We start from the raw sequence: 25626 nt of genomic DNA, 5'->3' as shown, positions 1-25626 counted from the left end.
ACTTGACATTAACAAGCACCCTCTCCCTCCCTTCCAACTGTTAATTTTACTCCCTCCCCTTCTTGTCTCTAATTTTGTCATGTTTTCTGCTTGTTTTTGGCTGTAGTCTCCGTTTCATAGCTCTCTCTCCCACTCTTTTTTTTTTTTTAATTTTTTTTTGTCTAAATCTTGAAACTCTTGGCCTATTTATAACTAAGTTGATATATATACCTTGCGAACTCAACAAAGGTTATATTTTCCTACATACTAATTCACACTTGACTGTTCCATTGGGTGTCCTTCTTGACTCTAAAAACTGTCACCTAAAAAAGACTTTTCTCTTACATGACATTCTTTATATATCCCTCTCCTCTCCCATTCACTATTTCATATATAGAAAGCCCACTCCCTTGATCACCCCCTTGCTTCCTTCTACAACATCCCATCAATTCTCCCTTTCTTTCTCTCAGGTGGTGGAGAAAAATGGAGGCCTCAGAGGAAGTCACGACCCGTGTTGCGAAAGGGAAGAGAACAAAGCGGTTAAGGGTTCAATCGGCAATCCCTTTTGGCTTAACAACTGATTCATCAAGCGGAGATGGTGGTACCAATTGGTCACCAACAACTTCCATCGATGAATTTCAAGATAGCACTGAAGAAGAAGAAGACATGGCCAATTGTCTTATCCTACTTGCCAAAGGCCATTCAAGAGATTTCCCAAAACAACAACAACATCATCATCATCGAGATCATGATCATGATCATGATTCAAGAGGAGGGGTTTACACCGCCAAATTCAATAGTAGAAAATTCCTAGAAACCGCTAATTCCACAGGTTCTGGCAGGGTTGGTTACTATGTTTATGAGTGCAAAACATGTAGCCGAACATTTCCATCTTTTCAAGCATTAGGTGGACATAGGGCTAGTCATAAGAAGCCCAAGGCAATCCACAATGATGAGAAGAAGCAAAATCTTTCGATATCTTCTGATGAAGAAGATGGACACTACAAGAATGTTTCATCTCTTTCTCTTCAATTGAGTGAAAACAATACTAATAGAGGTACGTACAGCAATCACAATAAAGGCAAGATTCATGAGTGCTCAGTTTGTGGTGCGGTGTTTACATCAGGACAGGCCTTGGGTGGTCATATGCGGCGGCACCGGGGTCCTCTTGTGTCTAGTACCACAACCTTGTCATTAACACCAATGACTATAGAATCTGAGGAACCCAAGAGAGCAAGAAACGTACTTTCTTTGGATTTGGATCTCAATCTTCCAGCCCCAGAAGATGATAAATTTGCCTTTGCTTCCAAGCAACAACAAAAACAGCAGCAGCAGAAGCAACAAAACACATCTCTTGTCTTCACCAGCCCGGCTCTGGTGGATTGTCATTACTGAAGAAGGTTGTATTTTTCTTTTTATTTTTTTCTTCTTAAGTTGTTGAGGAGTTTATTTTGTTTTCTTCTATTTGATCAGACATGGCCATTTATTATTGATTCACCAGATAATTTTTTTAAAAAAATTATCCCTTGTAACTTGAAAAGATCATAATATAACATTCTTTTAATTCTTTCAATTATTTAGCCTGATCAAATATCGCTATGTAGTGGACTTGAATTGCTTGTATGAGCTAGCAATTTGTGCTGTCAAAAAAGACTCTAATCCATGAGAAGTGCATGATATGCAGGCATCTTTTTCTTTCTCTTTATCACTAGTTTTTGTTCTTTTTGAGTGGGAAAGGAATGTGTTGCACACTTGAGAGAGAGTGTTTAGCTCGTGTTGGTCACCCCACCAAAGCCAAAAAGTTTGTTGCTTTGGTTGATTTTCTTTGTTTCATTTACAAGAATGCCTCCCTGCGCTAGCTTCTCTTTCCTTCTCAAGTTCTGGTGACAAAAAATAGAATAAAAATGAAGCATGATAACATAAGAAGAGCCAGTAAGGAACTGCATTTCCCATATAAACAATCAACCTCTTGCCCCTTTTCTCTCTTAAAATAACAATTTGCTTTTAAAAAATGCCCTCTCTCTACTTATCTACTCTTTGTTCTTTTCTTGGCTTGGTCCACCTTCTTGTTAGCCACTACCCTACTCAATCTACCTCAGCAGTATATGCCATTAATTATCAACTGCTTCAAGGCCTAAGATTTAACATGTTGAAATGGGGCTCTAAACCTTTGGATTCTTCTTCTACTTCTCAACTCTATGTGCTCTCTCGCTGCATTTATGCAAATGTATTAACACTGCATTTACATCAGATCTGATCAATTAACTAAGCAGTTAGGATCAAATTCTTGAGTGACAAGCAACAGTAATTTACTAACCCCTGGACAATGAATTACTACCACCTTACTTAACCATCAACAGAGGTGTCATGGGAGAAGTTTTTAGCGAATATAACAATCTGAATTGTTAAGTACCGAATTATCACATCTATAATAAAAGCAGGCCGATCGACCCATACAAATTAAAAACTTATGGCATAAGCAAGCATGCATGCATGTGTTAAGCACAAAGTTGGCGATGATTTCCATCAAGGGATTAATGAAGACAATGAGCCTTGTACCAAAACCTTGACCAGGTATGACATTTTTTAAGCATCATTATATAATTAGCTGTTCTTAAGTAAGAGTGGCTGTCTAGATAGGAGAGCAGCTGTCGGTCTACCTCAGAGAGATCTAGCGAGAGATGTGTGATTGTGAGGTCGCCAATGAGGGAGTCTAGTTGTGTAGTTAATTAGAGCTAATTTAGGAGTTAGGTCAATTCTTTGAGGTACATAATTAGACACAAGTTGTGAGGTTAGAGGTGAGTGAGCCAGATTACGCACCAGTGATAGACGTCGTGGCCTCTTTTCTTGGTTTAAGAGGAGGGCATGCAATTAAGTCAATGCTTTTCTATGCTATCATCTCCAAGTCCGAACATAGATAAAAAGTAACTTCAAAGATAGGATGGCCAAATTAAGAGGCTAAAACCCTCTTCCATTTTTTTTTAATTTTTTGAGTTTGAATGTTAGTATCATCATTCAAGAATTTATTTTTTTCAGATACGGCGAATCGATAATGTATGAAAATAAAATCTTAAGATTGTCTCAAAAATACTAGTATCAATTAACATACATATTCGTTCAAAAATACTTTTTATAATTAAAAATAAAACATCATAAAATATATTAGTTCAAAATGAATGATTTTTTTAAGGCTTTGTTTATTTTTCAGAAAGCTGTTCTATTGAAAGTAAATTTCTAAAATATTAATTGTTTTATAATATTTAGTAATGTCATGAAAAGTATTATGAGAAAATGAATTATTTTTCAATATTTAATAAAAAATGAGTTGGAAATCATTTTTTTTATATTTGTACATATCAAGTAAAATAAGTTAGAAAATAAATATTTTGTAGTTATTAACTTTCTTAAAATGGTAAAATTCTTATTTTTATCAAACATTTTTTGGTGGTGGAGATGAAAATAAATTATTTTCTATGGTGTTCTAATTAATTTCATAACACTTGAAAGTATATGATTATTGTATAATATAATATGTTTTGTATTCGAATGTATTTTTTTAACAATATTTTATAAATTAAAGTATTATATTCACTAATATATCAAATTAATATATTTTATATTGTATTTTAATATATACTAATATATTGTTTTCTATATAAATATATTAGTAATTTATTGTTTTTCTCATGATATTTATTTTAAAATGTTTATATATTAGTATTTTATCATTTTAGGTTTTGGTTGGATCCTTCATGAAAAGTGTTTTTTTTTGTTTTTTTTAAATTAAAAAAAGTACTTTCCTTCATCTAAAACTTTTTTTTATTAGAAAGTGAATTATGTTCATTAGTTTTCCACAAAGTAGCCAAACATAAAAGAATTCAAAAGGTAATTTTCAAGAAATTGAAAACAAAAAAAAATTGTGTTGTGTCCTTTGATTGATAATCTATGAATTAAAAATAATAGTACTAAAATAATGTTTGGTCCGCACATCAACTGAATATATTATTTATATTATTATCTCAATTTAATTACAATATTATTAAGGGGTTGGAGAAAACAATTTCTCATTAGTTTTTTTTTTAATCAATCATAATGCACACAACTTGCCCAAAAAATATTATATCATAAAGTCAATACTTATGGTTATTACTTTATCTTAGACCCAAAAAGTCTCCATAAAAAAAGGCCAACTACAGTTGAAAACAGGGCGTGAAAACTAACGGCAGCACAAAGAAAAAAGAAAGCAACGCCAAAACAAAAATAGAATGGCCCATGCAGGTTTCGAACCTGCGACCTTCGCGTTATTAGCACGACGCTCTAACCAACTGAGCTAATAGGCCAGTTGATAGTGTGGCAATGATTTTTATATTAATTATTATATTCTTTGTGAATTTGAGACCAATAATTTCACATCATGCAACTTTGAGGATAGCTACCACTTTGTTTGGTTCTGCTGCTGCAATCGAATTTAATTATAATATTTAATTTAAGTTCAATTGATAAATATATTTAGAAGAAATAAATTTTATTTTTTATATGTTATTTTTGTTATTTTCATCTTATTTTTTCAAAAGTCTTTTTTAAAAAAGCTAGATAGGTATTTTAAGAAAATTAGTTTTAATATTAAATTATTATTTTTAGAATCGTAAATCAAAAAGGTTGACCACTAATATAGTTCTATAATATTTTTAGAGATTAAATTTCAATTGAGATTTCATTTTTAAAATTTGAGATGGTTTCAAATATAATATTTCAAAACATAAAATTTTATTAAAATTTCTATGCTTTCCAGAAATGATGTAAAAGAATTGAGTCCAATATGGTAATTTAGATCACCATATAAAAGACATTCTTAGAAACAAAATTAAGAAATCAAAACGATGGAAACCGCCGTTTCTTCTTTGGTTCCTTCCTTGCATTTTCAAATAGGAAACAGTGAACTTGAATAAAAAGGCAAATATTGTGCATGCTTCTTCCCATGTTTGTTCTTCCTGGCTTCCTGCATCTAGCTAGGATGGTAAATATAAATATTATTTTACAAAATTCTTTTTCTTCCGGATTTTGTGAGTCTTAAATATAAAAGCTTATCGATCCTTGCATCATTCCTCTCAATTTTTGTGCCTCTTGGCCTCACTTTCTTTCGCTTCAACTTCAAGAACTTGGCCTTGCTTTAATTGTTAATAAAAGAAGAAGAAGAAGAAATCAAATTTGGGAGTCGAATGAAGGACCTAGCACCTCCTCAATTCAAGTGGAAGAATTCTCAAGGAATGTCTTTTAATGTTTTTTTAATTAGCATTGACATAAAACACCAAAAAAGAGAGAAAAAAATTCAAGGCTTTCCAAGGATGCGTCGCGCAAAATCACTGAATTCTCGGATTACAGAGCCACATGCTGGAGTTTCATTTCTGTCACCTTCGACTTCAGGCTGTGATGAGCTATTGCTGGCCGAGGAAGAGCATTGAAACCATGCAGATCACAGTGATGTAATAATACCTACAAAGCGTAGGCAACAGTGAGAAAAGAGACTTCTTAATTAGTCAAATTACAAAGAGGCATATCCCTTGTAAAATTATCAACTAATTAGTCCCCCAACTATCTATGATATATGAATTCTCAACGTTTTCTCCAAAGTACTATAATGGGAGATTCAATTCCTAAAGCATTAGGCATTCTTCAATTGAATCCTCCTGCTTGAAAGCAGTACAATTTCTTAATGGAATGTCGAAGGAACCTAATTTTAAATTGTTGTAATTGTTTTTTATTTTTTTAAAAATATTTTTTCAAAATCTTCTCATCACAGATATATTTTTAACAAGGTATTAAATCGCTTTAAAAAAAGACATGAAGTATTATTATTTTTATTAAAACTTTTTTGTATACCATGTTATTTGTGTCGATGATGCCTGAGAAGGAGAAGGGTTAGCAGGAGCAGGAGGTGACGGAGGTGGAGGAAGGGGAGGAGGGGGAGGAGCTAAGGGACCGAAGGCTCCTGTGAACAAGTAATAAATAAATAAATAAAACATTGTTAATTTTGAATAGAAATACATCACAAAAACAAGAAAAAATATATATATTTAGGACAAAGCATTTACCACATAGAAGAAGGTTATCTGGGGGCGGTCTCTCCTTGGCAGGGTTGGGGTCAGCATCATAAACTCTCAAGTACAGTTGTTGGCCCAAATACCAATTTTTCAAACTTTGTGATCTCAAATTCCACATCCCAGGATTGTCAAGGTATGCATAGACTGCAGTCCACCTTTTAGGATAAACCTAACCAAGAATATATTGTATTTACTAAAATCAATTCAACATTCATTTTTGTTTTTTTTTTTTAAGAAATTATTTGGTTAATCAGGTCTATTAATATATACCTGAATGGTGGAACGAACTACAGGATCATAAAGATTGTAATTATTACGAGATTCAAGAGTCCAATTTCCGTCACCGAATCTACAAGTTAAAAATTAAAATTTTATATTTAATTATGCATATTGAAAAAAAAAAAAAAAAGGTTGATGTTCATTCTCGTGTACTTACCCAACAACATAGAAACCGTACCCATCCAAATGCCAAGAATCTATAACATCTAAATCATTCTTGAGCACAATTTCTAACCACCCTTTATGGTTTCCACTTGCTACAAAAACTCCATGTCTTAGGTTTCCATTGCTAGAGTTAGTAGAGAATTTATCAAGTTCATAGACTCCAGACCCATTTGTCATTAGATCAGCCAGCTTTAATGGGGTATCTGTTTCTGTGTACCACACATCGTTGACTGTGTAGTAAGGAAAACCCTGAGTATCCCGAGCTCTTGATCCTGTGAGGATAAATGTCTGTGACAGTGTCACATTGGTCACGTTGAAGGTTCCTTGTGGATTAGGCCTAGCAGCCCCAGTAGTCATATTCCACCTGAATTCACAGATAAAAGATTTGCAAATTCTGAGAGTTTCCTAGCAGAGAAGGAAAATATCGAATGTAATCAAACAATTGTTACTAGCTATCAAGAAGATTTACTTGATTTAATGAGAAAAAGAAAGGAAGATTTACTTGATGGACTTGGCTTGATTAATGGAGAATTGTAGATCATACGGGTCAGGTCCACTTGGAAGAGGTCCAGTAGCCATTGTACTAGAATTGAGATAATGTAGCACCCCTACGCCCACAAGATTGCCGTATTTAGTGGTATTAACCATTTTTGGTGTTGCCACAATGTAATAATCAGCTGCCTTTTGGTCAGCTGTGACAAGAACTGAGTAGGATTGGCCAACATGAACATCGAGGGAGTCCACCATTATCTGATTAGTGTATGATCCTTCAGTTTCTACCACCAACATGTGATGATTCTGAATCCTAAAATTGAAACTCCATTGATTTCCTACGTTGGATATCCTAAATCTGTATGTCTTCCCTGCATATCACAGAAGATACGAGAAAAAAAGAAGAAGAAATTATTTAATTTCAGAGTGCACCAATTAATTTTTATATATAGCAAGCAATTGGACCTGATCATTACCTTGAGCAACCGTGAAGGATTCATAAACTTTCGTAGAAGTATTCAAATATGGGCCTTTTCCATTCATTAAAATCCAAAGAGGGATCGTGAAGTTGTCTATCAGCATGTATACAAGATTCTGCATCATATTATATATACCAAATTAATTAGTCATCATCAAGTTAAAACCATAACGCTATTCATTAATTCTTAAATACTTAATGATTACAGATAAATCTCTTGAATAATATCAAAAATAATGTTAATAAATCACCTTGTAATTCTCTGGATACCAGTCTCCAATGAGAAGGTCAAATTCATCTTCAGGTCTAGGGAAAGGTACGCTGATAACATTACGATTGTTAACTCTAATGGGACCAAACCCTCCCCCAGCCTTCTGGTTGTTGATGGAAGGGAAGTAAAAGAAAGAGCCAATTTGGTCCTTGACTTGGAACGCATAGGTCCAATTTGAGCCCGGCACGATTGGACAGTTCGTGCCGCCCACACCATCTTGCCAAGAGTTCAGCCTTTGTTGTATCCCATTCCTGCACCGTATACACACGCCATCAGGACCATTTAAAAACCAAAAGAGGATCTTGATGAGCAATTATTAAAGAGTTATTGCTGATACCATGTAAATAAAACTGGTTCGTCCATATCGTTAAACACATTAATATGGATCATATCATTGGTTGTGGCATTGATAAGGGGTCCAGGGAACTTCCCATTGATTAGGATAACCTGTTAAAACACACACACAGATATATCCATGCAAATTAAGAAACCAAGATGTATACGAGTTAAAGCAAAGATGATTTATAGTTATGATACATCAGTACGTACCGGTTGTTCGTTGGATACTGGGCTGATAGTTCTGTCAATTGTTACGTGCCATTCTTGAAAGATTTCCTCACTGTTGGCTATCCCGACGAAGAGTATGGGAATGGCCACAAAAAACAGTTGTAGAATTTGATTGCCGAAGATGGCCATATATATGTTTCTTCCCCTCTTGGAGCTGCTCGTCACCCTAATCAAACTAGAGGCATTAATTAATTACAGTAATCAAGATCAAATAGATGAAGCAAAACAAAAGGGAAAAGAAGGGAGGATAAAACTGGAGCAAGAACACGAAGAGAAATAACTTAGTTGAATTGCAAAGGTCAACGTATTTTATATGCATCAATGGAGCCATACTTCGGAGTAGAAACACGCAGGCCTTGATATGTTCAGCACAATGCTTCTTGTTAAGTTATCGAAGCAAATACCAAGGTATCTTGTGTGTGAGAAATCACCTAGTAATCCAGATTTGCCAACTCATCTTGCCGCCTTGATCGGTCCTTCCAAACATAAACAGACGGTGAGACGGGTGGTTTTTTTTTTTTTTAATCTCTAAAAAGCTTTAAATATTAAGTAGGAGTCTCCTAAACACACGTATATAAACAGAACCAACACGAGTCATAGAGGAACTCTATATTATATGTATGTGTATACCTTTTAATTTTCTTGTTATAATGATTTTTTAAAAACTCTTTCCACCCAAAACGTGGATATATACTCACGAAATAAGATTTTTTTTTCTCACCGTGATCAAACTATGCTTTTTAAAAATTTTAAAAAGTTTTAAATTAATATTTTTCAATGTTTTTTTATCATTTTGATATATTAATATTAAAAATTAAAAAATATATATTGTTTTAATAAATTTAAATAAAAAATATTTTAAAAAATAATAATATTTATATACCACATACTTTCAAACAGGCCGGATATATTGGCTTGGACAATATCAATTTTTTCCTAGGAACAGTTTTTTTAATGGTGTTCGGCATGAAAACAACATGTCTAATGGTCGGCCGGCATGTTTAACCTAGTTTTTGATTGGCATAATAACAAGATGACGAGAATTTTCTTTAGATGATGCATGTGCGAAGAGTTTGTTTCATAGCAATATTTGAAAGAAAAAAAACACATACTTAGACAAGATCATGGAATTGAATCGATTGTTATAATATATTTTTGTTGAATAATTGTTATAATATATTATATCTTTAGTTTTCAAAATACTTTGAAACTATTAATTTAATATTTACCCTCTCACCAGTAATGCTTCCATGTCTGAGCTTTTCGAGTTTTCAGTCGCCTTCCTTCTTCTTTTTTCACTGTCAATATTGGCGCCGATTCAATCAGACTTCGCCCATTCCCGGCCCCGTCTAAGTCAGGTGTGAAAAAAACCAACCATGTATTACCTAATCAAAATTCAATTTCTTAAAATTATATTATTTTATTTATTTATTTTTAAATGATGAACACCGTTAACTCAGCCGACTGATCAGGTTGAATCCTAATTAATTTAATAACTATTTCTTTTCTTTTTTTTTTAGTTTTCCATGCCGCTCTTATTTCTTATTTCTTTTTCTTTTTTATTGTGATGATGACATTCTATATTAAGGGAAAAATGGATTTGGATAATTTATGAAGAGCCAACTCAACTCAACCCAATCGATATTAATATTATTTATATTAATAAAAAAAAAGGTGAAAATTACATCATGATAATAAAAGACAAAAAAAAAAAAAAAGAGAGACCAACGATTGACGGGCCATGGTATATATCCAGATATATAGCAAGGTCTATGATTTCGTTGCTCAGAAAGCTATTGATTGCTCCCAAAACTGGTGGGTGGCAAGGCTTGTGCTATGTTAAAATAATTATAGGTTGTCCTCCTGCATGTCCTTTCAGTCTGTATCTTTGATTCTTTTAGCGAGATCCAGTCATTCAAAGCAAGAGATTTTTCCCGACGATGAGGCGACGGCGACGATGATATATGTAAAACTAGTATTACTGGTGAATCAAATTCAATATCTATATATACCATATGACTAAAGTTCAATTACAGTAAAAGTGTCTCAAATGAAATATATAATTTTTGTTCTTGCAATAAAAAAAAAATTGATATTGATATTGCAACAAGGCATCCTAAAGCCTGTATTAATTATTATATAATCCACTAGCAAATAAATATTTTCCTCATTATTACAAATTAGTACCACTTGGATAATTATTTGATGAAATGTAAATAAATTAAGTGTAGGATAACAATTTAATTAGAAAGATTGTATATAAGCCAGAAAACCCTTCAATATCTTGTTTATGAATTATGACTTGATCAAGTCTATCAGCTGTCATTAATTCACCATCCTGGAGATGGAGCAGGGCCTGGTTCGCTGGCCGGAGCCTCAGATTCACCAGCAAAAATACCTATTACAGGCAACCAAAATTACCAACAAATTAAGATGACCAAATTAGATAAAAGGAAATTATGCTACAAGTTCATGAAAATCGCACTAACCACATAGAAGTAGGTTATTAGGCGGTGGACGCTCCTTGGCAGGGTTAGGATCATCGTCAAAGACTCGAATATACAGTTCCTGGCCTAAGTACCAATTTTTCAAGCTTTGTGACCGGAGGTTCCACATTCCAGGATTGTCTAGGAATGCATAAACTGCAGTCCATCCGTTGGGGTACACTTGCACGGTGGACCGGACAACTGGGTCGTAAATATTGTAATCATTGCGAGCCTCAGGTCCCCACAATCCATTGCCAAATCTGGAAAACAATTTCACATGAATTATGAGTCAATGTCTCAGCTTCGGAAAGGAATTATAGAAGCGGTGATGGTTTAGGTTTTTTACCCAACAACGTAGAACCCGAAACCGTCTAAATGCCATGCATCCATGGTATTCAAGCTATTTACAAAGACAAGTTCTATCCACCCTTTGTGAATTCCAGTAACAACAGAAACGCCATAAGCAGCTTTAGCATTGACAAAATTAACTGGAAACCGATCTAGTTGGTAGACACCAGACCCGTTGACGAAGTGATCTGCCAGTTTCAGTGGGGTGTTTAAGGTGTAGTATGACACATTGTTGACAGCATAGCGTTGTGCGCCTTCAATTTCTGCCGTTGATCCATCTAGGATGAAGGTTTGAGACAAGGTAACATTTGTTACATTAAAAGCTCCTTGTCGGTTAGGCCTTGCAGCTCCTGCTGTCAGGTTCCACCTAGTATGAAGAAAGCAAGCGAGGAAAAGTACAGGACAAGCATGAATGAATACCTTAGAATTGGAAGAGGTTCAGGCCTAAATACTGAACAATCATTCATGAACAAATACACCAATTGTTTCATAGACCTTATGGAAAATTATGAATCTTTTACTTCAAAAAACATAATGGCATTACTGGTTGAAATTACACTATATTTGTATAAAAATCTTTAATGAATTGCAACCTTTTCCAAATTTACCTGATAGATCTTGCTTGATTGACCGAAGAATCCAGATCAAATGGATCAGGACCTCCTGGGAGAGGACCCTTAACTGGTGTAAGGGAGTTCGAATAGTGCAGCACCCCTACACCATCGAAACCCCCAGGACTGCTAGTGTTGAGCAACAAAGGGCTTGCCACAATATAGTAATCAGCTTCATTCTGATCAGCTGTGACGAGAACTGAGTAGGATTGACCAACATGCACGTCAAGAGAATCCAGTGTTATCTGATTGGTGTAGGACCCTTCTGTTTCTACCAAAACCATCTTATGATTTTGAACCCTGAAGTTGAAACTGAATGCACTCCCAACATTTGATATCCTGAATCTGTAAGTCTTTCCTGCATAACAAATGCAAGCGAAAGCCAGTGCACATTAATCACATAGCACTATAAGCCTAATGGACCTAATCCCAAATTCCCATAATTTAGGTTTTTCTTTTTTTCATTTTTGGGGTGGGAAGAGGTTATTTTACCTTGTGTGACAATGAAGGATTCATAGGCTTTTGACAATGAATGGCCATAAGGGCCTTTTCCATTCATTAGAATAACATCTGGGGTGATAATATTTGCCATGGAGGCCATCATTGATCTGGTTTTCTGTGAAAGTTTGACACCAATAAATATGGGTTGTCATTAAACAGATTCGACAAGAAGTGTCATGTGTTCTCATGAACAAATTTCGGTCACTCACATTGTAACTGTCATAAAACCAATCACCTATCAGAAGATCAAACTCAGCTTCTGGTTTTGGGAAGGGGACAGCGATAACATTGCGATTGTTGACTCGAATTGGCCCAAATCCTCCAGCAGCTTTCTGGAAATTGATAGAAGGAAAGTAGAAATAACTACCAATTTGGTCCTTGGTCTGAAACACGTAAGTCCAGTTTTTACCAGGTTGAATAGGACAGTTTGTCCCAGAAACTCCATCCTGCCATGAATTTAGCCTCTGTTGTATACCATTCCTACAGGAGCATTACCTTAATTAAAGCATATTTTTATTCCAAAAATTGTATGGATACATGAGATGTTAAGACATGAATTCAAGAAAATTTGCTCTGGTGCATTATGACGAAAACCATCATTCTTAAAGCAAGATATTCTTTGCTGGCACATTACCATGTAATGAGCAAAGGCTCATCCATATTGTTGAAAACATTGACATGGACGAAATCGTTTGTTGTAGCATTGATCAGAGGTCCAGGGAACATACCATTGATGGTGATAACCTGAAAAAATGAACAATTTTTCCACTATAAAAACCAAAACCACAGATTGGCAGGGTTAAATGCAAAGAAAGCAACAGAAATGATTGATAAGTTCATACTGGTTGTTCAACTGTAACAGGTCTGATGGTATTGTCAAGCGCAACATTCCATTCAAGAAAGATATCAATCCCACTAGCTCTTGCAAGGAACACTGCTAGCAGTGCTGCACACACTGTTAGTCCCCTTGGGTAGCCCAGAGAAGCCATTGCAAAGCACAAAGTGCATGCAATTGAATTCTCTCTTTCAGAGTAGATTTTGTTATGCACCCAACAGCTTTTATATCTATGCAGCTAAGGTTGGTGGTCTTGTTTCTTGTAAGAAAAGGAGAGAATAGAGCCGCCTAAGAAAGGGTCAAGAAAAAACAAACAGAAGGGAAGGAAAAATTTATAACTATCAGTTTGGTATGAACGCCTGGGGAATGGATGTGCTCTATTATTACATGGATATTACGATGCAGTCTTGGCTAGTCTTGTACAGGAAGCAGGGCAGCCGGCATGCAATGCTGGTTGATGTGAAAATGTTGGAATAGTGTTGATTCCCTAGCCTTGTTTTGCCCAACACAGTTGGTCAAGCTAAGTCAGGCGGAAGTATATGTTAGCTGTTGATTCCTGCCTCTTGAAACATTCCACTCTCATCAGAGGACGGCCCGTCCATTCTTTATACCACAATTTGTTGCTTTGATTATTGAAAAGTAGTAAGAAACAAATTTGAGGATTAGGGTGAATCGAGCATCATGCAATTCTGAGCAGTGTAGGCCTATCCAATTATCATCTTTCCAGCAAGCCTTTTATATTTAGAGTCAAGACGCGCGGTTTCTGAAAAAAAAAAGTTTGAGGTAGTGAATTTGACATGGTTGGCTGCATTTTTTAAAGACAATATGATCCGGATTGAAGATCAGAAGCTCGTGTAATTTCATCTAATTGACAAAATCATTTGACATTTGACATATCTAATTTTCCATCTCGAGGAGAGGAAACATTCTACTTGCTAAACTATCTAGCTAGTACTAATGCTACCGGTCCCTGACGAATACCCTATGAAATCTGACCCGACAGGAGTAGATATGAGAGCACTTTTCTCTTGATTGGGTTTGTTTTTATATTTTAAAAATATTTTTAAAAAAATATTTTTTTATTTTAAATTATTATTTTTTTAATATTTTTATATTATTTTATATACTGATGTCAAAAATAATTTTTAAAAAATAAAAAAAATATTATTTTAATATATTTTTAAATAAAAAACACTTTATATAATAACAATCATATTTTCAGACATATTTAATAGGGATGAAAACTGATACATTGCTTTCTATGTACATGTATTGTTTATTTTATTATTTTGTTTGCATAATTTGTTGTTAAATTGATATTTTTACTATTTATATCTAAAATTAATATTTATATACGCCCAGTGTTTGTTTTTTCATTAGATGGAAAGAAAATTCCCTCCTGTTCTACAAGAGAGATCTTATTACCCATTACAGTCCCGTCCCATATGTCCTTGTAATTAAGATTAAACTACTTGAAAATCATATGATTTCTCTCTTCCTCTAATCCGAAAGCCCAGTATTTTTATCATCAATTAAGACCAAGGTCTTATTTTCTGCGCTCAACTCTGTGTATTCATATTTAAAAAAAAAAAAGGTTTTTTACAAAGAAGAGTCTTCAACCCAAGACTCGAGATGCAAAAGCCAGTTGAGCTATAAGTTCAGTGGCACTGTACACATCTACTTTGCTTCCCATGATACATTTCCTATTTGGTCAAAGTATTAATATCAAGTAAAAAAAAGACTTCCCAAAACTTCACGAATTACAATGGAAGCAGTAAAGATGACCACCAGATGAGATCAGGCCACCCAAATTGCCATTAGCACCGACTTATCTTCACTGATTTGCCACTACCTGAGCTTTACTGGATCCCATGATTACAGGTACTTCAGTTAGGAGCAACAACTGCCACCACCACGAGGTGCTTGATATACTTGTTTGTCTTTCATAATCTGTTGCTTCACCACTACTGAGCCATTTTCCAATAAACTAGGTACCTCAAGTATCTGCAAAGCACAAGAATTGATCAGAATTTGAACGAGATGTTAAACAAGCTGATGGCCGTAAAGCAAGCATTCTACATTTGTTAAGTGAACTTTCCAACTACGGTTTCCAACTAGCAATGAAGTTCGTAACATTGCCATGCATACTTCATTACACCTTACAAGGTTCTTAAGAGTATGCTTGCAAGAGGGATTGAGGTGGAGTTTTACTCCTTAAGCATACTTTCATAAGCTTTAACTACCATTACAAACCAACAGAGCATAATGCAGATTCAGAGTTCAGAAAAATACTAAAAGTAAAGGGTGTTTCCATCGTCAAGAATGTACCTTTAATGTGAGTTCTTTAAAACATTGCAAAACATTTTCACTGGTTTTGGCACTACATTCGAAAAATGAACACTTGTGCTGTTGGGCAAGAGCCATGCCCTCTTCTCTACTTACAGCTCTTTCACTATCCTGAAAACATTGCATCATTAAAACAACCTACCCGTTAGATACACGGAAATTAAAGATATCATATAATAAGAGAAACAAATCCAAGAAGTGTCTCTCTAACTAAGTTTCAAAAATTTGAGAACCCATGACCTCTCCAACGTGGAATGCAATATAATCGATGGACTCCAATATTTTATGTGCAACTATGCACTTGTCCGAAGCATCGGCCACTCAACTTACCCTATCAACTTTATTTCCAACAAGAATTTTGATGCCGTCATGATTGGTGGAGTAGAGCTCCACTTCCTTAGCCCATATATCGGACAAGTTCTCAAAAGTTTCTCGCCGTGTCACGTCATAAACTAAAACAAAATCAAAGCACAAACCAATCAAGATTTTATAGATCGTTTATATTGGAAGGAAAAGCTAACTAATATTGCAGTTAGGTATAGGCCTTATTTTCTTCCCAGTTCTTATGCATCAGCAGAAGGGAAGAAAAGGCAGCCCTATAAGCTGTGCAACCTCACATCTCACAAAATTTAAGGACCATCGATATCTTCAATTCTGCTTTACAGCATAATTGGCTTTCGCCTTAAGCATTTAAGCAACAATCACTATAGCATTCATATTTTGTACATTTTCAGCACTGCAATGACCAGTGCAAAATAATCATACCTCTGCATGTGTTGTTAACTAACATTTTGACCAATCTAGGTTGTTTCAATTGTCCTATAATTATAGTTGGAATACATACCTAGGATAATTCCATGTGCACCCCTATAATAAGAGCTTATTAATGTTCCAAACCGCTCCTGCCCAGCTGCAATAAAACAGAACACATCATTTACACACCAATTATGCAATAATGTCTCCAGAGGAAAGAAATGCCCTGTCAACTCCAATTTGATACGTTTATCAAAGGGGATAGTGTTGAATTCCAATAAATAGTTGGCAACCTTGATTTCATAGGAGTATTGAACTTCTCTTTAGGTCTCAAAGGAGTGTGGATTAACAACGAACAGAGAAGTAACATGTAATAAAATGGTTCCATTTTATTATTACCTGTGTCCCAAATAGTTAACTTCAATCTTTTCCCACCAACAGTGAGCATCTTGACCTTAAAATCCACACCTGCACATATTTTAAACGTTTCCCTTTAAAACACCATAGCGTTTAGAGCAATTCAAAATTGAAGAATAATGTGAAACAAGCAAGGCTAGTGATTTTAGTGCACTCAATGGATCTAATTAGAGTTCATGGCATCATCCAATTTCTTCAGAAAATGAAGTTATCACATGAAGAAATTAATCAAGCAATGGGGGAAAACGGCCACTGTGTTGTCAGTTATCTATCCATGCCTTTGAAAATTGCAATCACCTCATCTGCTATCCGAAAGACGTTACAAGGACAACCCAGAAGCCACTTGTAGGCACCAGTTGAGCAAGAATCCTGACAGTTCCATTGCTACTTCAATCCTAAAAGGTCTAAGAATTAAAACGAAGATTATTGATCCAATTCTAGGCACAAGCATGGGTGGCTCGTCTCTCCTAGTTCCAGTCAGAAATTTACAAAAACTAAAACAAAAAAGTCACCAAACAAAAATAAACCAAATTGTCAAAATTCCTTGCATGTAACCAGAGGACAGCTACAGAGTCCTGCCTATGCTGCATATCCAGTGAAAACTTGCCACTGAAAGAAAGATAACTAAAAAGAAACAAAAGAAAGTACCGATAGTAGGAGAAAGGTCACGAACAGAGCTGGAGATGAAACTTAAAAGAAGACTGCTCTTGCCGACACCAGAATCTCCTATCAACAAAATCTTGAACGAATAATCATAACTATTATTCCCTCCTTTAGAAAAAGAACCCGCCATTCTTTCTCAATTGCTTTACAATCATAAGTATCAAGAACCAAACCTAAACCGGGCAGAGATGTTCTGTGCGTGAGTTTAGAGCTATTAAGAGGATACAGATTGAAGAGCAAGAGACCATAAAACGAAATGGGAAATTTCCTGAGCTAGAAGGAGACATAAATGGTGGGGTTGGCTGATTTCTGTTGGTTGATGATGATGTATTACAAAGTAAGAATGAATATACAAGGAGTTTTCAACAGTTTGTTTTTTTTATGTTTAAAAAATATTTTAAAAAAAAATTAAATTTTTTTATTTTTTTTATTTTAAATTAATATAGTTTTAGTTTTTTTAGATTATATTAATGTATTGATATTAAAAATAATTTTTAAAAAATAAAAAAATATTATTTTAATATATTCTTAAATAAAAAATTATTTTAAAAATAACAACGAACAGAATTACAAACATAATCGATGTGAGACAAACGTCTTCTTTGTTTGAAGTTGAACTTCTCTGATTTTGATAGCTGCACGCGCCTTTGCAGGCCGCCCCTTCAACTTGCATATATATATATATATATATATATATATATATTATGCGTTATGGATTTAGGACATTAATTATTTTGTCTCCTCGTTAATCAACTCTGCCCATTGCTTAATGACAAATAAATAAAAAGAAAAAAATAATCTTTTTTAATTTCTCAATTTTTTCTGTCATCATTTCTGATTTTGTTCACGTTATACAAGGTTTAACTTTAGATTATATCTACATGAAGGTTTTGTAAATTGATTAATATAATCTAATGAAATTATTTGAGTACAATGGTTCATATTATTACAAAGCCAACTAGTTTAGAGTTTTTTTTTGTTTTTTTTTAAAAAAATTAAATTAGCTCTAATTTTACTCTTCTTTTTTATTTTTACTATCCATTTGGAAATACGATTGAAATCATATTTTCTTAAATTTTATTTTATTTTTTATTAAAAAATATTTATATATATATATATTCAGATCTTTTTAATGTACTCATCTCAAAAATAATTTCTAAAAGTTAAAAAAAATATTATTTTAATATATTTCTAAATAAAAAATATTTTAAACTGCAACCGTTATCACAATCCCAAATAAATATTTAATAGTGAACTAACAAGTCAGTGTATTTCTCTGCTTAATTATTTCCTGTCTTCATTATTAAAACCTTAACTTGTTATTAAGAAAAATTTACATGCTCGTTTATTGGACGAGAATAATTTATATTGATTGGTACAATAGATTCCATGACATGACAATTAATTATAAGAAAATATGCGATGGTAAAAGGAATTTTCTTTTCAAAATAGCACTTTCTTGAAAAAAATTTTGGAAAAACATAACCCCCCCCCCTCTCTCTCTCTCTCTATATATATATATATATATATATATATATAATTTAATTTAATTTAAAATAATACTTATCCTGCAAATCAAAACAACTAATTCATGACATTTTATTCCTAATAATCATGATAATTATTAATAAAATTAATTATTTGTGGTCCATTTAAATTTTAATGGGATTAATTAACTTGTTAGGTTAAATAATAGCTATAACGATTATCAATGAAAATGAATAGTTGTAATCAATCTAAAGTTTTTTTTTTATTTAATAGGCTAATGTTAACAATTATAATAACTATCAATAAAGATAAATAGTTGTAGTCAAATTAAATTTCAATTAGGATTCTTACTTGGTTAGTTATAGTAACTTTATATTTCAATACAATTCATTAACTCAATAGATTGATTAATAATTAAAAAAATTGATGATAAAAGGACATCAGTTGTTTTTTTATAACTAATTTTTTTTAAAAAAATATGATAACCCGTAAAAAAAAAGATAAATATGAAGAATAAAAAAATAAAACAATTTCTTTTATATTTATTGATGTTGGAATTCTATCTCTAGCCAAGCACAACGTGATATTGTTTTTTCATCTCTATCATTCAATAACCAATTATCAATGCGGCAAATCTATTAATTAAATTCAATAAACTGGATTCATATAATATTTTTTATTAAAATAGAAAATTTTAAATTAATTTATAAAGATTTCATTAACTGCTTTGTTGAGTTGTAAATCTAGAATTAGTATAGAATCTCCATTAAATGACAGCCAAATAGTGGAGTTAAAAAAAATACTAAATAAAACGAAAAGGAAATATTGTCATGTATACTGAGAAATAAGACTTCACCTGCTATGGGTCAAATATGAAAATAAAATACAAAATTTTAAAATAATAAAAATTATATAATTTTAATAAATACAATTGATTTAAATGATCTCATAGTATATAAATTATATTGTTTTCAAAAAGTATGGTTGTTGTTGTTTTTTAAAGTGTTTTTTTTAATATATTAAAATAATATATTTTTATTTTTAAAAAATTATTTTTGATATCAGCATATAAAAATTATTAAATTATTAAAAATATTAATTTGAAAAAAAAATTAATATTTTAAACTTTTAAAAAATTATTTTTAAAATATAAAAACAATCAGGCGTTGAACAGGAGAGATGAGTCTGAGTGTGGGCGAGCGCATCCTTTACGCGCTTCAAAGGCGATGAGACGATGACGAGGAAGGGCGGAACTGACCTGGCCAAGAAATCAAAGTAACAATGCCACAGCTCAACAAGTGTGCAACATGCAAAAACTTTGCAAATAACACGCAATTGTCTTCGGACAAAAAAAACTTCAAAAATCAGACGACACCACACCTGTTCCCCTTCACTGCCACATCATGGCTACCACCCTGCACCTTGTCAAACGTCACCGATCTCTCCCGGACTCACCCTTTTGTTTATCCAATACTATTTATACATACATATATTTGCATATAGTTAATGAGTTTTTTTCCCCCTCTCAATCAAGAATTTTTTATCAGCTACTTAGCTTTCGTTCGTGTATTTTTTTATTTATTAATGTAAGTAATCAGGCACCTCGACTAATTTAGCTTTCATTCATTTATTTACTTAATCGGGTCTTAGAAGACTAAATCATTTGCAATTGTATATATTTATGAAAAGATGTTTTTTTAAAAAAGTTTCATATCCCAGATGCCATAGAAATTAATCTCAGTGATAATCTAAACAATAAAAATCAGTTTATTTCAGGAATAAACGAGATTAGTCGAATAGAGTGTGTGTGTGTGTATTTTCGGTTAATTTAAACTCAAAATAATGAGAATATATATATATGGGTTAGAGTAGAGCCCATTACAAGTGTTGGGCATTTTCAAGTACATGGGCTTATCTCCGAAGCGATGACAATGAAGCCCAGGTGCTCATTCAAATTCAAAATCACGGTGATTTGGGCTATCTTGGCCTGCAAAAGTAGAGTTGCAGGGTCAAGCAGGTAACAGCCACACTTCTCACTCTTCCGGTTTTGATCCAAACCAAAAGACATAATTTCATAGCATTTACGTACAAAAAACCTAGATCATCGAGTCAATCCGGATTTGATAGAGTGGTTGGAAATCTATTCGAGTTAATTCGGTTCTACCAAATTAATAAATTTTCTAATTTAATTTAAAACTCCATCTATATCAGACTTTAAGACATGAATTTTGAGTCCAGCCAATTTACTAAGTCAACTCATTAATTCTACCACTTTTAATAAAATTGAATCTTGGACAAAACACCTTACCCGTGATGTCACGTCGGCCTTGATTAGGCTCTTTATTAGCCGAGCCAAGCCCACTTTGCCGCTTCGAAAGCTGTTGGGCAGCACGCAACTAGCTAGTCATGACCATAAACCCATCTGGTCAGAGCTGATCATGTTCTCGATGATGGAGGAATATTCGCAAACGAGGCCTGAAGGGAGTATCTGGTTTGATACTCGGTAATGGAAGGAATTAGGTCCCCCGACCACGAGCCATTACCTGCCATGGTGGACGAATATAAATTCAAAACTTAATGTTGATATTGTCTTTTTCTTACTTTTCAAGAAGCAAAAAGAAGGGGTCATTGTTATTGTTTTACTGTTTATCAGGGTTGTTTTCTTATAAAACAAACCAACTAAATCAGAAATTTTTATATATATTTAGAATCGGATCAAACTAAAAATTAGATTAATTTTAATTTAGTTCAGTTTTTTTAAAAAAGAAAAACGGCAAAACCTTTAAATTTTTTGGAGAGTTTTAAAAAAAATTTACGGTCAAATCTGGTTGTTCAAATTGTACCAATTAAAAAATAATAAATTAAATTCGTGATCTAGGTAGGATTTTATAGGGTTTAATTTTTTTAAAATATTATTATTTATTTAATTATATAATAATAAAAATAATTATTTAAGAATATAATCACAAACTAAATACTAGAATATTTATAAATTAAAGTTACGAGAAGCTTATTCATGTTAACATCTATAGATTTGATGACATTTTATGCAGTTTCCTTCTTCTTAATTATTATAATATAAATTATATTTTAGAATTTTATTTAATAATTTAAATTATTGGGTTAAGATCGTTCTTTGACATGAAATCAAAGCTTTAATAACCAATCGATCATGAGCTTAAATCTTACTATCCTAATTTATTTGATAAAAATTAAACACAAGATAGTATGAGCCTGTGCAAATTTCAAGTTCATTTAAACTTTTATTTTAGATAAAAATATATTAGCATATTCTGAAATTTTATCTAACAACTTAAGCTAATGTTATTGCATGTTATTTCTTTAAAAGAAAGTGGCGTTTCTATTTTTCTTACAGCAGCTCTTGTTTATCTCTTTCTGTCCATCTTTGTTTTCATCATTAATGGCGACCCGTAAGTTTATTACTTTCCATGCTAGTTGTTTATATGATCACTGAATGTGTTCTTTATATTTCAAGTTCGATGTCATTAAGGAGATGGTGGTTGCTCCATCTGTGCGCTGCGTAATGGGTGAATTTGTGCAGGACTTCAGTTTGAGAATAATTGTGAAGTTGGTGTGTTTTCTAAGGTGACCAATGCGTACTGCCTAGTTGCTATTGGTGGATCAGAAAGCTTCTACAGGTAGTCTGAATTCTGAGCTGACAAGTTATCTGACTAATTTATAAATGATTTGTATGAGACTGCAATTGTATGGTGTTTTGCGGCACTTTTGAGGCAGAGTTAGCTGATGTCATTCCTGTTGTTCAGACCTCAATTGCTGGCACTCAGATAATTGGACGGCTATGTGCTGGTGAGAATTCTGAAGTTCTTTTTTGCCTTGTCCTAGAATCTGCAATGCAGTGCTTTGTACTTTAGTGATTGCAAATGTGAAATGTCTACTCTTTTGGCAGGTAACAAGAATGGGCATCTTGTGCCTCATACCACCACTGATCAAGGTGAGTTTGATGAGATTCTGAAAGTAGGAAGAGAATATTATAGCTACGTTTATAGTTCAGCTGTTTCAGCTAGATTATAGCATTGAACAATTGTACCATGTTTGATGGATTAGTTTTTTGATATACTCATGTGATTTTGTAGACGTACTGCAATGCAACTCTCGTTGGTATCATACCATTTACAATTTCCAATAATTTATTATTAACAGTTGGACCTGCAAGCATCTCATGTATGGAAGAAAATGTCCTTATGCTCATGTTTAATAATATATGTTCTTTTGATCACCCACCTGATAGAAGACTTTGAACTCTCGGTTATCTGTTGGATATCTTATGTACTAATTGTTTTATGTTTCTCATTGAAGAACTCCAACACTTGAGAAACAGTCTACCTGATCAAATAGTTGTTCAACGGATTGAGGGGAAAATATCTGCCCTGGGGAATTGCATAGCATGCAATGATCATGTTGCCCTTGCGCACACTGACCTTTACAGGGTAAAGTTCTATATCCCTGAATTACTTGTTTCATGACATAATGATCAAGCTGTTGTTATAATCATCTGGAAATATTGGAGATGTCTGAAAACAGTTATTGATCTCATCGTTCATTTAATTTCTCTGTCACGTCCTTAAGTTAGGACTGGCTTCTCTCTTGGTTGGAGACCTGAAGTTAAGCTTGAAACCTGTGTGAATGAATTTTATATTAACTAGCCGGTTCATCCCCTGTGTGCCATTCAATTATTTGGAGCTCCTCAAAATTGTCAAGAACAAATTCTTCGGTAGTAGCAGGTACCCCATTTCAGGCCCTGAAAGTGAATCAGAGGTATAACATGGCTTCTTATCCCTACACCTGGTGGAACTTTGCTTTAAAATGTTTTAAAGAAAGGTTTTGTTAGAAGTTAAGAATATTCAAAAAGCTTTCTGAAGAACACTTTAATGAAAGGTATAATATCTTATCACTTTTCATTATTGTTATTTTTTGGGTGCCCACATCTACTGTCACGTGCAACTTTCATCAGGAAACCGAGGAGATAATAGCTGATGTTCTAGGGGTTGAAGTTTTTCGGCAGACAATAGCTGGTAACATTCTTGTGGGGAGCTACTGTGCCATCTCCAACAGAGGTGGTTTGGTAAGAGAGACTGGCTTCCCCTTGAAGGCTCGAACAAACTTTTTAATAGTTTGCGATCACAGAACTTCCACTAAAATCTTGTGTTTGGTCTATAGACAGGTCCATCCTCGTACATCCATTGTAGACCTGGATGAGCTTTCCACCCTTCTCCAGGTCCCTTTAGTTGCTGGTACTGTAAACCGCGGCAGCGAAGTGATAGCCGCTGGAATGACAGTAAATGACTGGACATCCTTTTGTGGGTCGGACACTACATACTGAACTATCTGTCATTGAAAGTGTCTTCAAGTTGAGAGAATCCCAACCTAGCGCCATTGTTGATGAGATGAGGAAATCATTAATTGACAGTTATGTTTGACTTGACATTAGCCATTCTCTTACCTGTCAACTGACACCTTATCCTCCTGTGATGCTAAACATCAAAACTTCTTGATTCAGATTTTGTTATCTGATCAAGAATACATGCTTTCAGAATGGGTTTTAAGTTCCCTTTATGTTACTGGCTCACAATCTCTCTAGAATCGGTTGCCATTATTTGCACGTCCTCTCATGTTCTCTGCCACAGGATATTTGCTCCTTGCTCTCACCTGTGTGGGATTCATGTTGCAAGTTAATTTAATGAGAGTTAAATTTTGATGAATTTTTTACATGGCGGTTAAAGAACCATCTCAACTTAATAGCTTAAATTGTTAGGTGAGATCCCATGATATGATTTATATTATTCTCCAATATACCTCCTCAAGTAAAAACCCTTTAAACTTGAAACTTACATAGATCCATGTTATTTTATGTTTAATTTTTATCAAATAAATAGAGATGGTAAGATTAGAACTCGTGACCGCTTGGTTATCAAGGCTCTAATACCATATTAAAAAATCATCTCAACCTAATAACTTAAATTATTAGATAAAATTTCAAAATATAATTTAAATTATTCTCTAATAACCCAAACTATCACTCATTTCAAAACCAACAGTTTGAGTATTGTTATTGTTGCCAAGCGGGGGTGTCATGGATTTGCTACTGTAAATTCTTTTTTTTATCTGACTGCTAACTTTTTTTTACCAGGATGAATTGGTAAATTTTTCCTCAATATTTGCAAATTAGCCCATAACTTGGAAATACATCCTAACCTGCCAAGTCCGTATTTAGAACAGTAGTTAATTTTTTAAAGTATATTTACTTAAAAATATGTTAAAAAAATATTTTTAATATTAATATATTAAAGTAATTTTAAAATTTAAAAAAAATTAAAATTTTGAAAAAGTACAATTGGACTGCGTACTCAAACATCCTCTAGTCAATAACTGTTATTTTTGTTTTTTAATCATAACTTTGATTGATTTGTCAAATAACTTATTTAACATATGATGTAAATTTTGGGTCAAATCAATCCTGGAGCTGGATGCTATGAGTATGAGACAAAAACAGATGCAACTACCGGTTTCTTTTTTTCAACGGAAAATAATTAACTATCACGTGAATTTAATGTAATATTAGATAATTTAATAGATATTTTTTAAAAACAATTATTTAGAAATATATTAAAATAATATTTTTTAATTTTTTTAAAAATATTTTTAATATCAACACATAAAAATAATTTAAAAATAAAAAAATATAATTTCAAGCAAAAAAAAGTTTTTAAAATAATAATGAGATACAGTATAGACGCATAAACATACAACCCTGTAAAGTCCAGTCAAAATACAAAATAAATAGAAGAATCCAGAAACAAGAACAAA

The 25626-nt window shown here is 33.3% G+C and overlaps 5 protein-coding genes and 1 non-coding gene across 6 annotated transcripts; 2 read left to right on the top strand and 4 right to left on the bottom strand.

Moving 5' to 3' along the window:
• The first annotated feature begins 211 nt into the window (after nucleotides 1-211).
• On the top strand, nucleotides 212-1552 carry LOC7494921 (zinc finger protein ZAT5). Its single transcript, XM_002311948.4, has one exon. The coding sequence runs from the start codon at nucleotides 463-465 to the stop codon at nucleotides 1372-1374; it is 912 nt and encodes a 303-aa protein (XP_002311984.4). The 5' UTR covers nucleotides 212-462; the 3' UTR covers nucleotides 1375-1552.
• A 2693-nt stretch (nucleotides 1553-4245) lies between these two features.
• Nucleotides 4246-4319, bottom strand: TRNAI-AAU (transfer RNA isoleucine (anticodon AAU)). The gene has a single exon. It is a non-coding gene; the product is annotated as a tRNA-Ile (tRNA).
• A 989-nt stretch (nucleotides 4320-5308) lies between these two features.
• LOC7494920 (monocopper oxidase-like protein SKU5) lies at nucleotides 5309-8461 on the bottom strand. Its single transcript, XM_052455091.1, has 10 exons — nucleotides 8315-8461; nucleotides 8103-8212; nucleotides 7746-8016; nucleotides 7493-7610; nucleotides 7027-7387; nucleotides 6517-6888; nucleotides 6351-6429; nucleotides 6072-6249; nucleotides 5860-5968; nucleotides 5309-5420 (listed from the first exon to the last, which is right to left on the bottom strand). Exons 1-10 carry the CDS (start codon nucleotides 8459-8461, stop codon nucleotides 5309-5311), a joined length of 1857 nt encoding a protein of 618 aa, XP_052311051.1.
• A 2201-nt stretch (nucleotides 8462-10662) lies between these two features.
• Nucleotides 10663-13267, bottom strand: LOC7494919 (monocopper oxidase-like protein SKS1). The gene is made up of 8 exons (XM_002311022.3): nucleotides 13121-13267; nucleotides 12913-13022; nucleotides 12488-12758; nucleotides 12270-12393; nucleotides 11775-12135; nucleotides 11165-11533; nucleotides 10822-11078; nucleotides 10663-10730 (listed from the first exon to the last, which is right to left on the bottom strand). The coding sequence occupies exons 1-8, from the start codon at nucleotides 13265-13267 to the stop codon at nucleotides 10663-10665; spliced, it is 1707 nt and encodes a 568-aa protein (XP_002311058.2).
• A 1431-nt stretch (nucleotides 13268-14698) lies between these two features.
• Nucleotides 14699-17628, bottom strand: LOC7479847 (ras-related protein RABC2a). Its single transcript, XM_002311021.4, has 6 exons — nucleotides 17278-17628; nucleotides 16612-16680; nucleotides 16304-16369; nucleotides 15790-15911; nucleotides 15442-15570; nucleotides 14699-15117 (listed from the first exon to the last, which is right to left on the bottom strand). Exons 1-6 carry the CDS (start codon nucleotides 17420-17422, stop codon nucleotides 15004-15006), a joined length of 645 nt encoding a protein of 214 aa, XP_002311057.1. The 5' UTR covers nucleotides 17423-17628; the 3' UTR covers nucleotides 14699-15003.
• A 4573-nt stretch (nucleotides 17629-22201) lies between these two features.
• On the top strand, nucleotides 22202-24142 carry LOC18101353 (eukaryotic translation initiation factor 6-2). The gene is made up of 7 exons (XM_024606390.2): nucleotides 22202-22211; nucleotides 22343-22438; nucleotides 22522-22608; nucleotides 22709-22753; nucleotides 23119-23249; nucleotides 23774-23884; nucleotides 23984-24142. Exons 1-7 carry the CDS (start codon nucleotides 22202-22204, stop codon nucleotides 24140-24142), a joined length of 639 nt encoding a protein of 212 aa, XP_024462158.1.
• Nucleotides 24143-25626: the final 1484 nt, after the last annotated feature.

The sequence above is a fragment of the Populus trichocarpa genome, chromosome 8, assembly GCF_000002775.5.
Source record: "Populus trichocarpa isolate Nisqually-1 chromosome 8, P.trichocarpa_v4.1, whole genome shotgun sequence".
Classification (NCBI taxonomy): Eukaryota; Viridiplantae; Streptophyta; class Magnoliopsida; order Malpighiales; family Salicaceae; genus Populus; species Populus trichocarpa.
This window is presented reverse-complemented; position numbering and strand designations above follow the sequence as displayed.

What these genes read in the sequence shown, in the direction of transcription:
- LOC7494920 (XM_052455091.1), bottom strand. Translation starts at nt 8,461, where the DNA reads ATGGCCATCTTCGGCAATCAAATTCTACAACTGTTTTTTGTGGCCATT. An exon ending in CAGTATCCAACGAACAACCG is followed by an intron (nt 8,213 to 8,314) that starts GTACGTACTGAT and finishes GTGTTTTAACAG; the next exon opens with GTTATCCTAATCAATGGGAA. An exon ending in GAACCAGTTTTATTTACATG is followed by an intron (nt 8,017 to 8,102) that starts GTATCAGCAATA and finishes TATACGGTGCAG; the next exon opens with GAATGGGATACAACAAAGGC.
- LOC7494921 (XM_002311948.4), top strand. Translation starts at nt 463, where the DNA reads ATGGAGGCCTCAGAGGAAGTCACGACCCGTGTTGCGAAAGGGAAGAGA.
- LOC7494919 (XM_002311022.3), bottom strand. Translation starts at nt 13,267, where the DNA reads ATGGCTTCTCTGGGCTACCCAAGGGGACTAACAGTGTGTGCAGCACTG. An exon ending in ATCCTTCATTGTCACACAAG is followed by an intron (nt 12,136 to 12,269) that starts GTAAAATAACCT and finishes TTTGTTATGCAG; the next exon opens with GAAAGACTTACAGATTCAGG. An exon ending in TAATAACCTACTTCTATGTG is followed by an intron (nt 10,731 to 10,821) that starts GTTAGTGCGATT and finishes TGCCTGTAATAG; the next exon opens with GTATTTTTGCTGGTGAATCT.
- LOC7479847 (XM_002311021.4), bottom strand. Translation starts at nt 17,422, where the DNA reads ATGGCGGGTTCTTTTTCTAAAGGAGGGAATAATAGTTATGATTATTCG. An exon ending in TGACCTTTCTCCTACTATCG is followed by an intron (nt 16,681 to 17,277) that starts GTACTTTCTTTT and finishes AAATATGTGCAG; the next exon opens with GTGTGGATTTTAAGGTCAAG. An exon ending in TTGGAAATAAAGTTGATAGG is followed by an intron (nt 15,571 to 15,789) that starts GTAAGTTGAGTG and finishes CAATGTTTTCAG; the next exon opens with GATAGTGAAAGAGCTGTAAG.
- LOC18101353 (XM_024606390.2), top strand. An exon ending in TGGATCAGAAAGCTTCTACA is followed by an intron (nt 22,439 to 22,521) that starts GGTAGTCTGAAT and finishes TGGTGTTTTGCG; the next exon opens with GCACTTTTGAGGCAGAGTTA. An exon ending in AATTGGACGGCTATGTGCTG is followed by an intron (nt 22,609 to 22,708) that starts GTGAGAATTCTG and finishes CTCTTTTGGCAG; the next exon opens with GTAACAAGAATGGGCATCTT.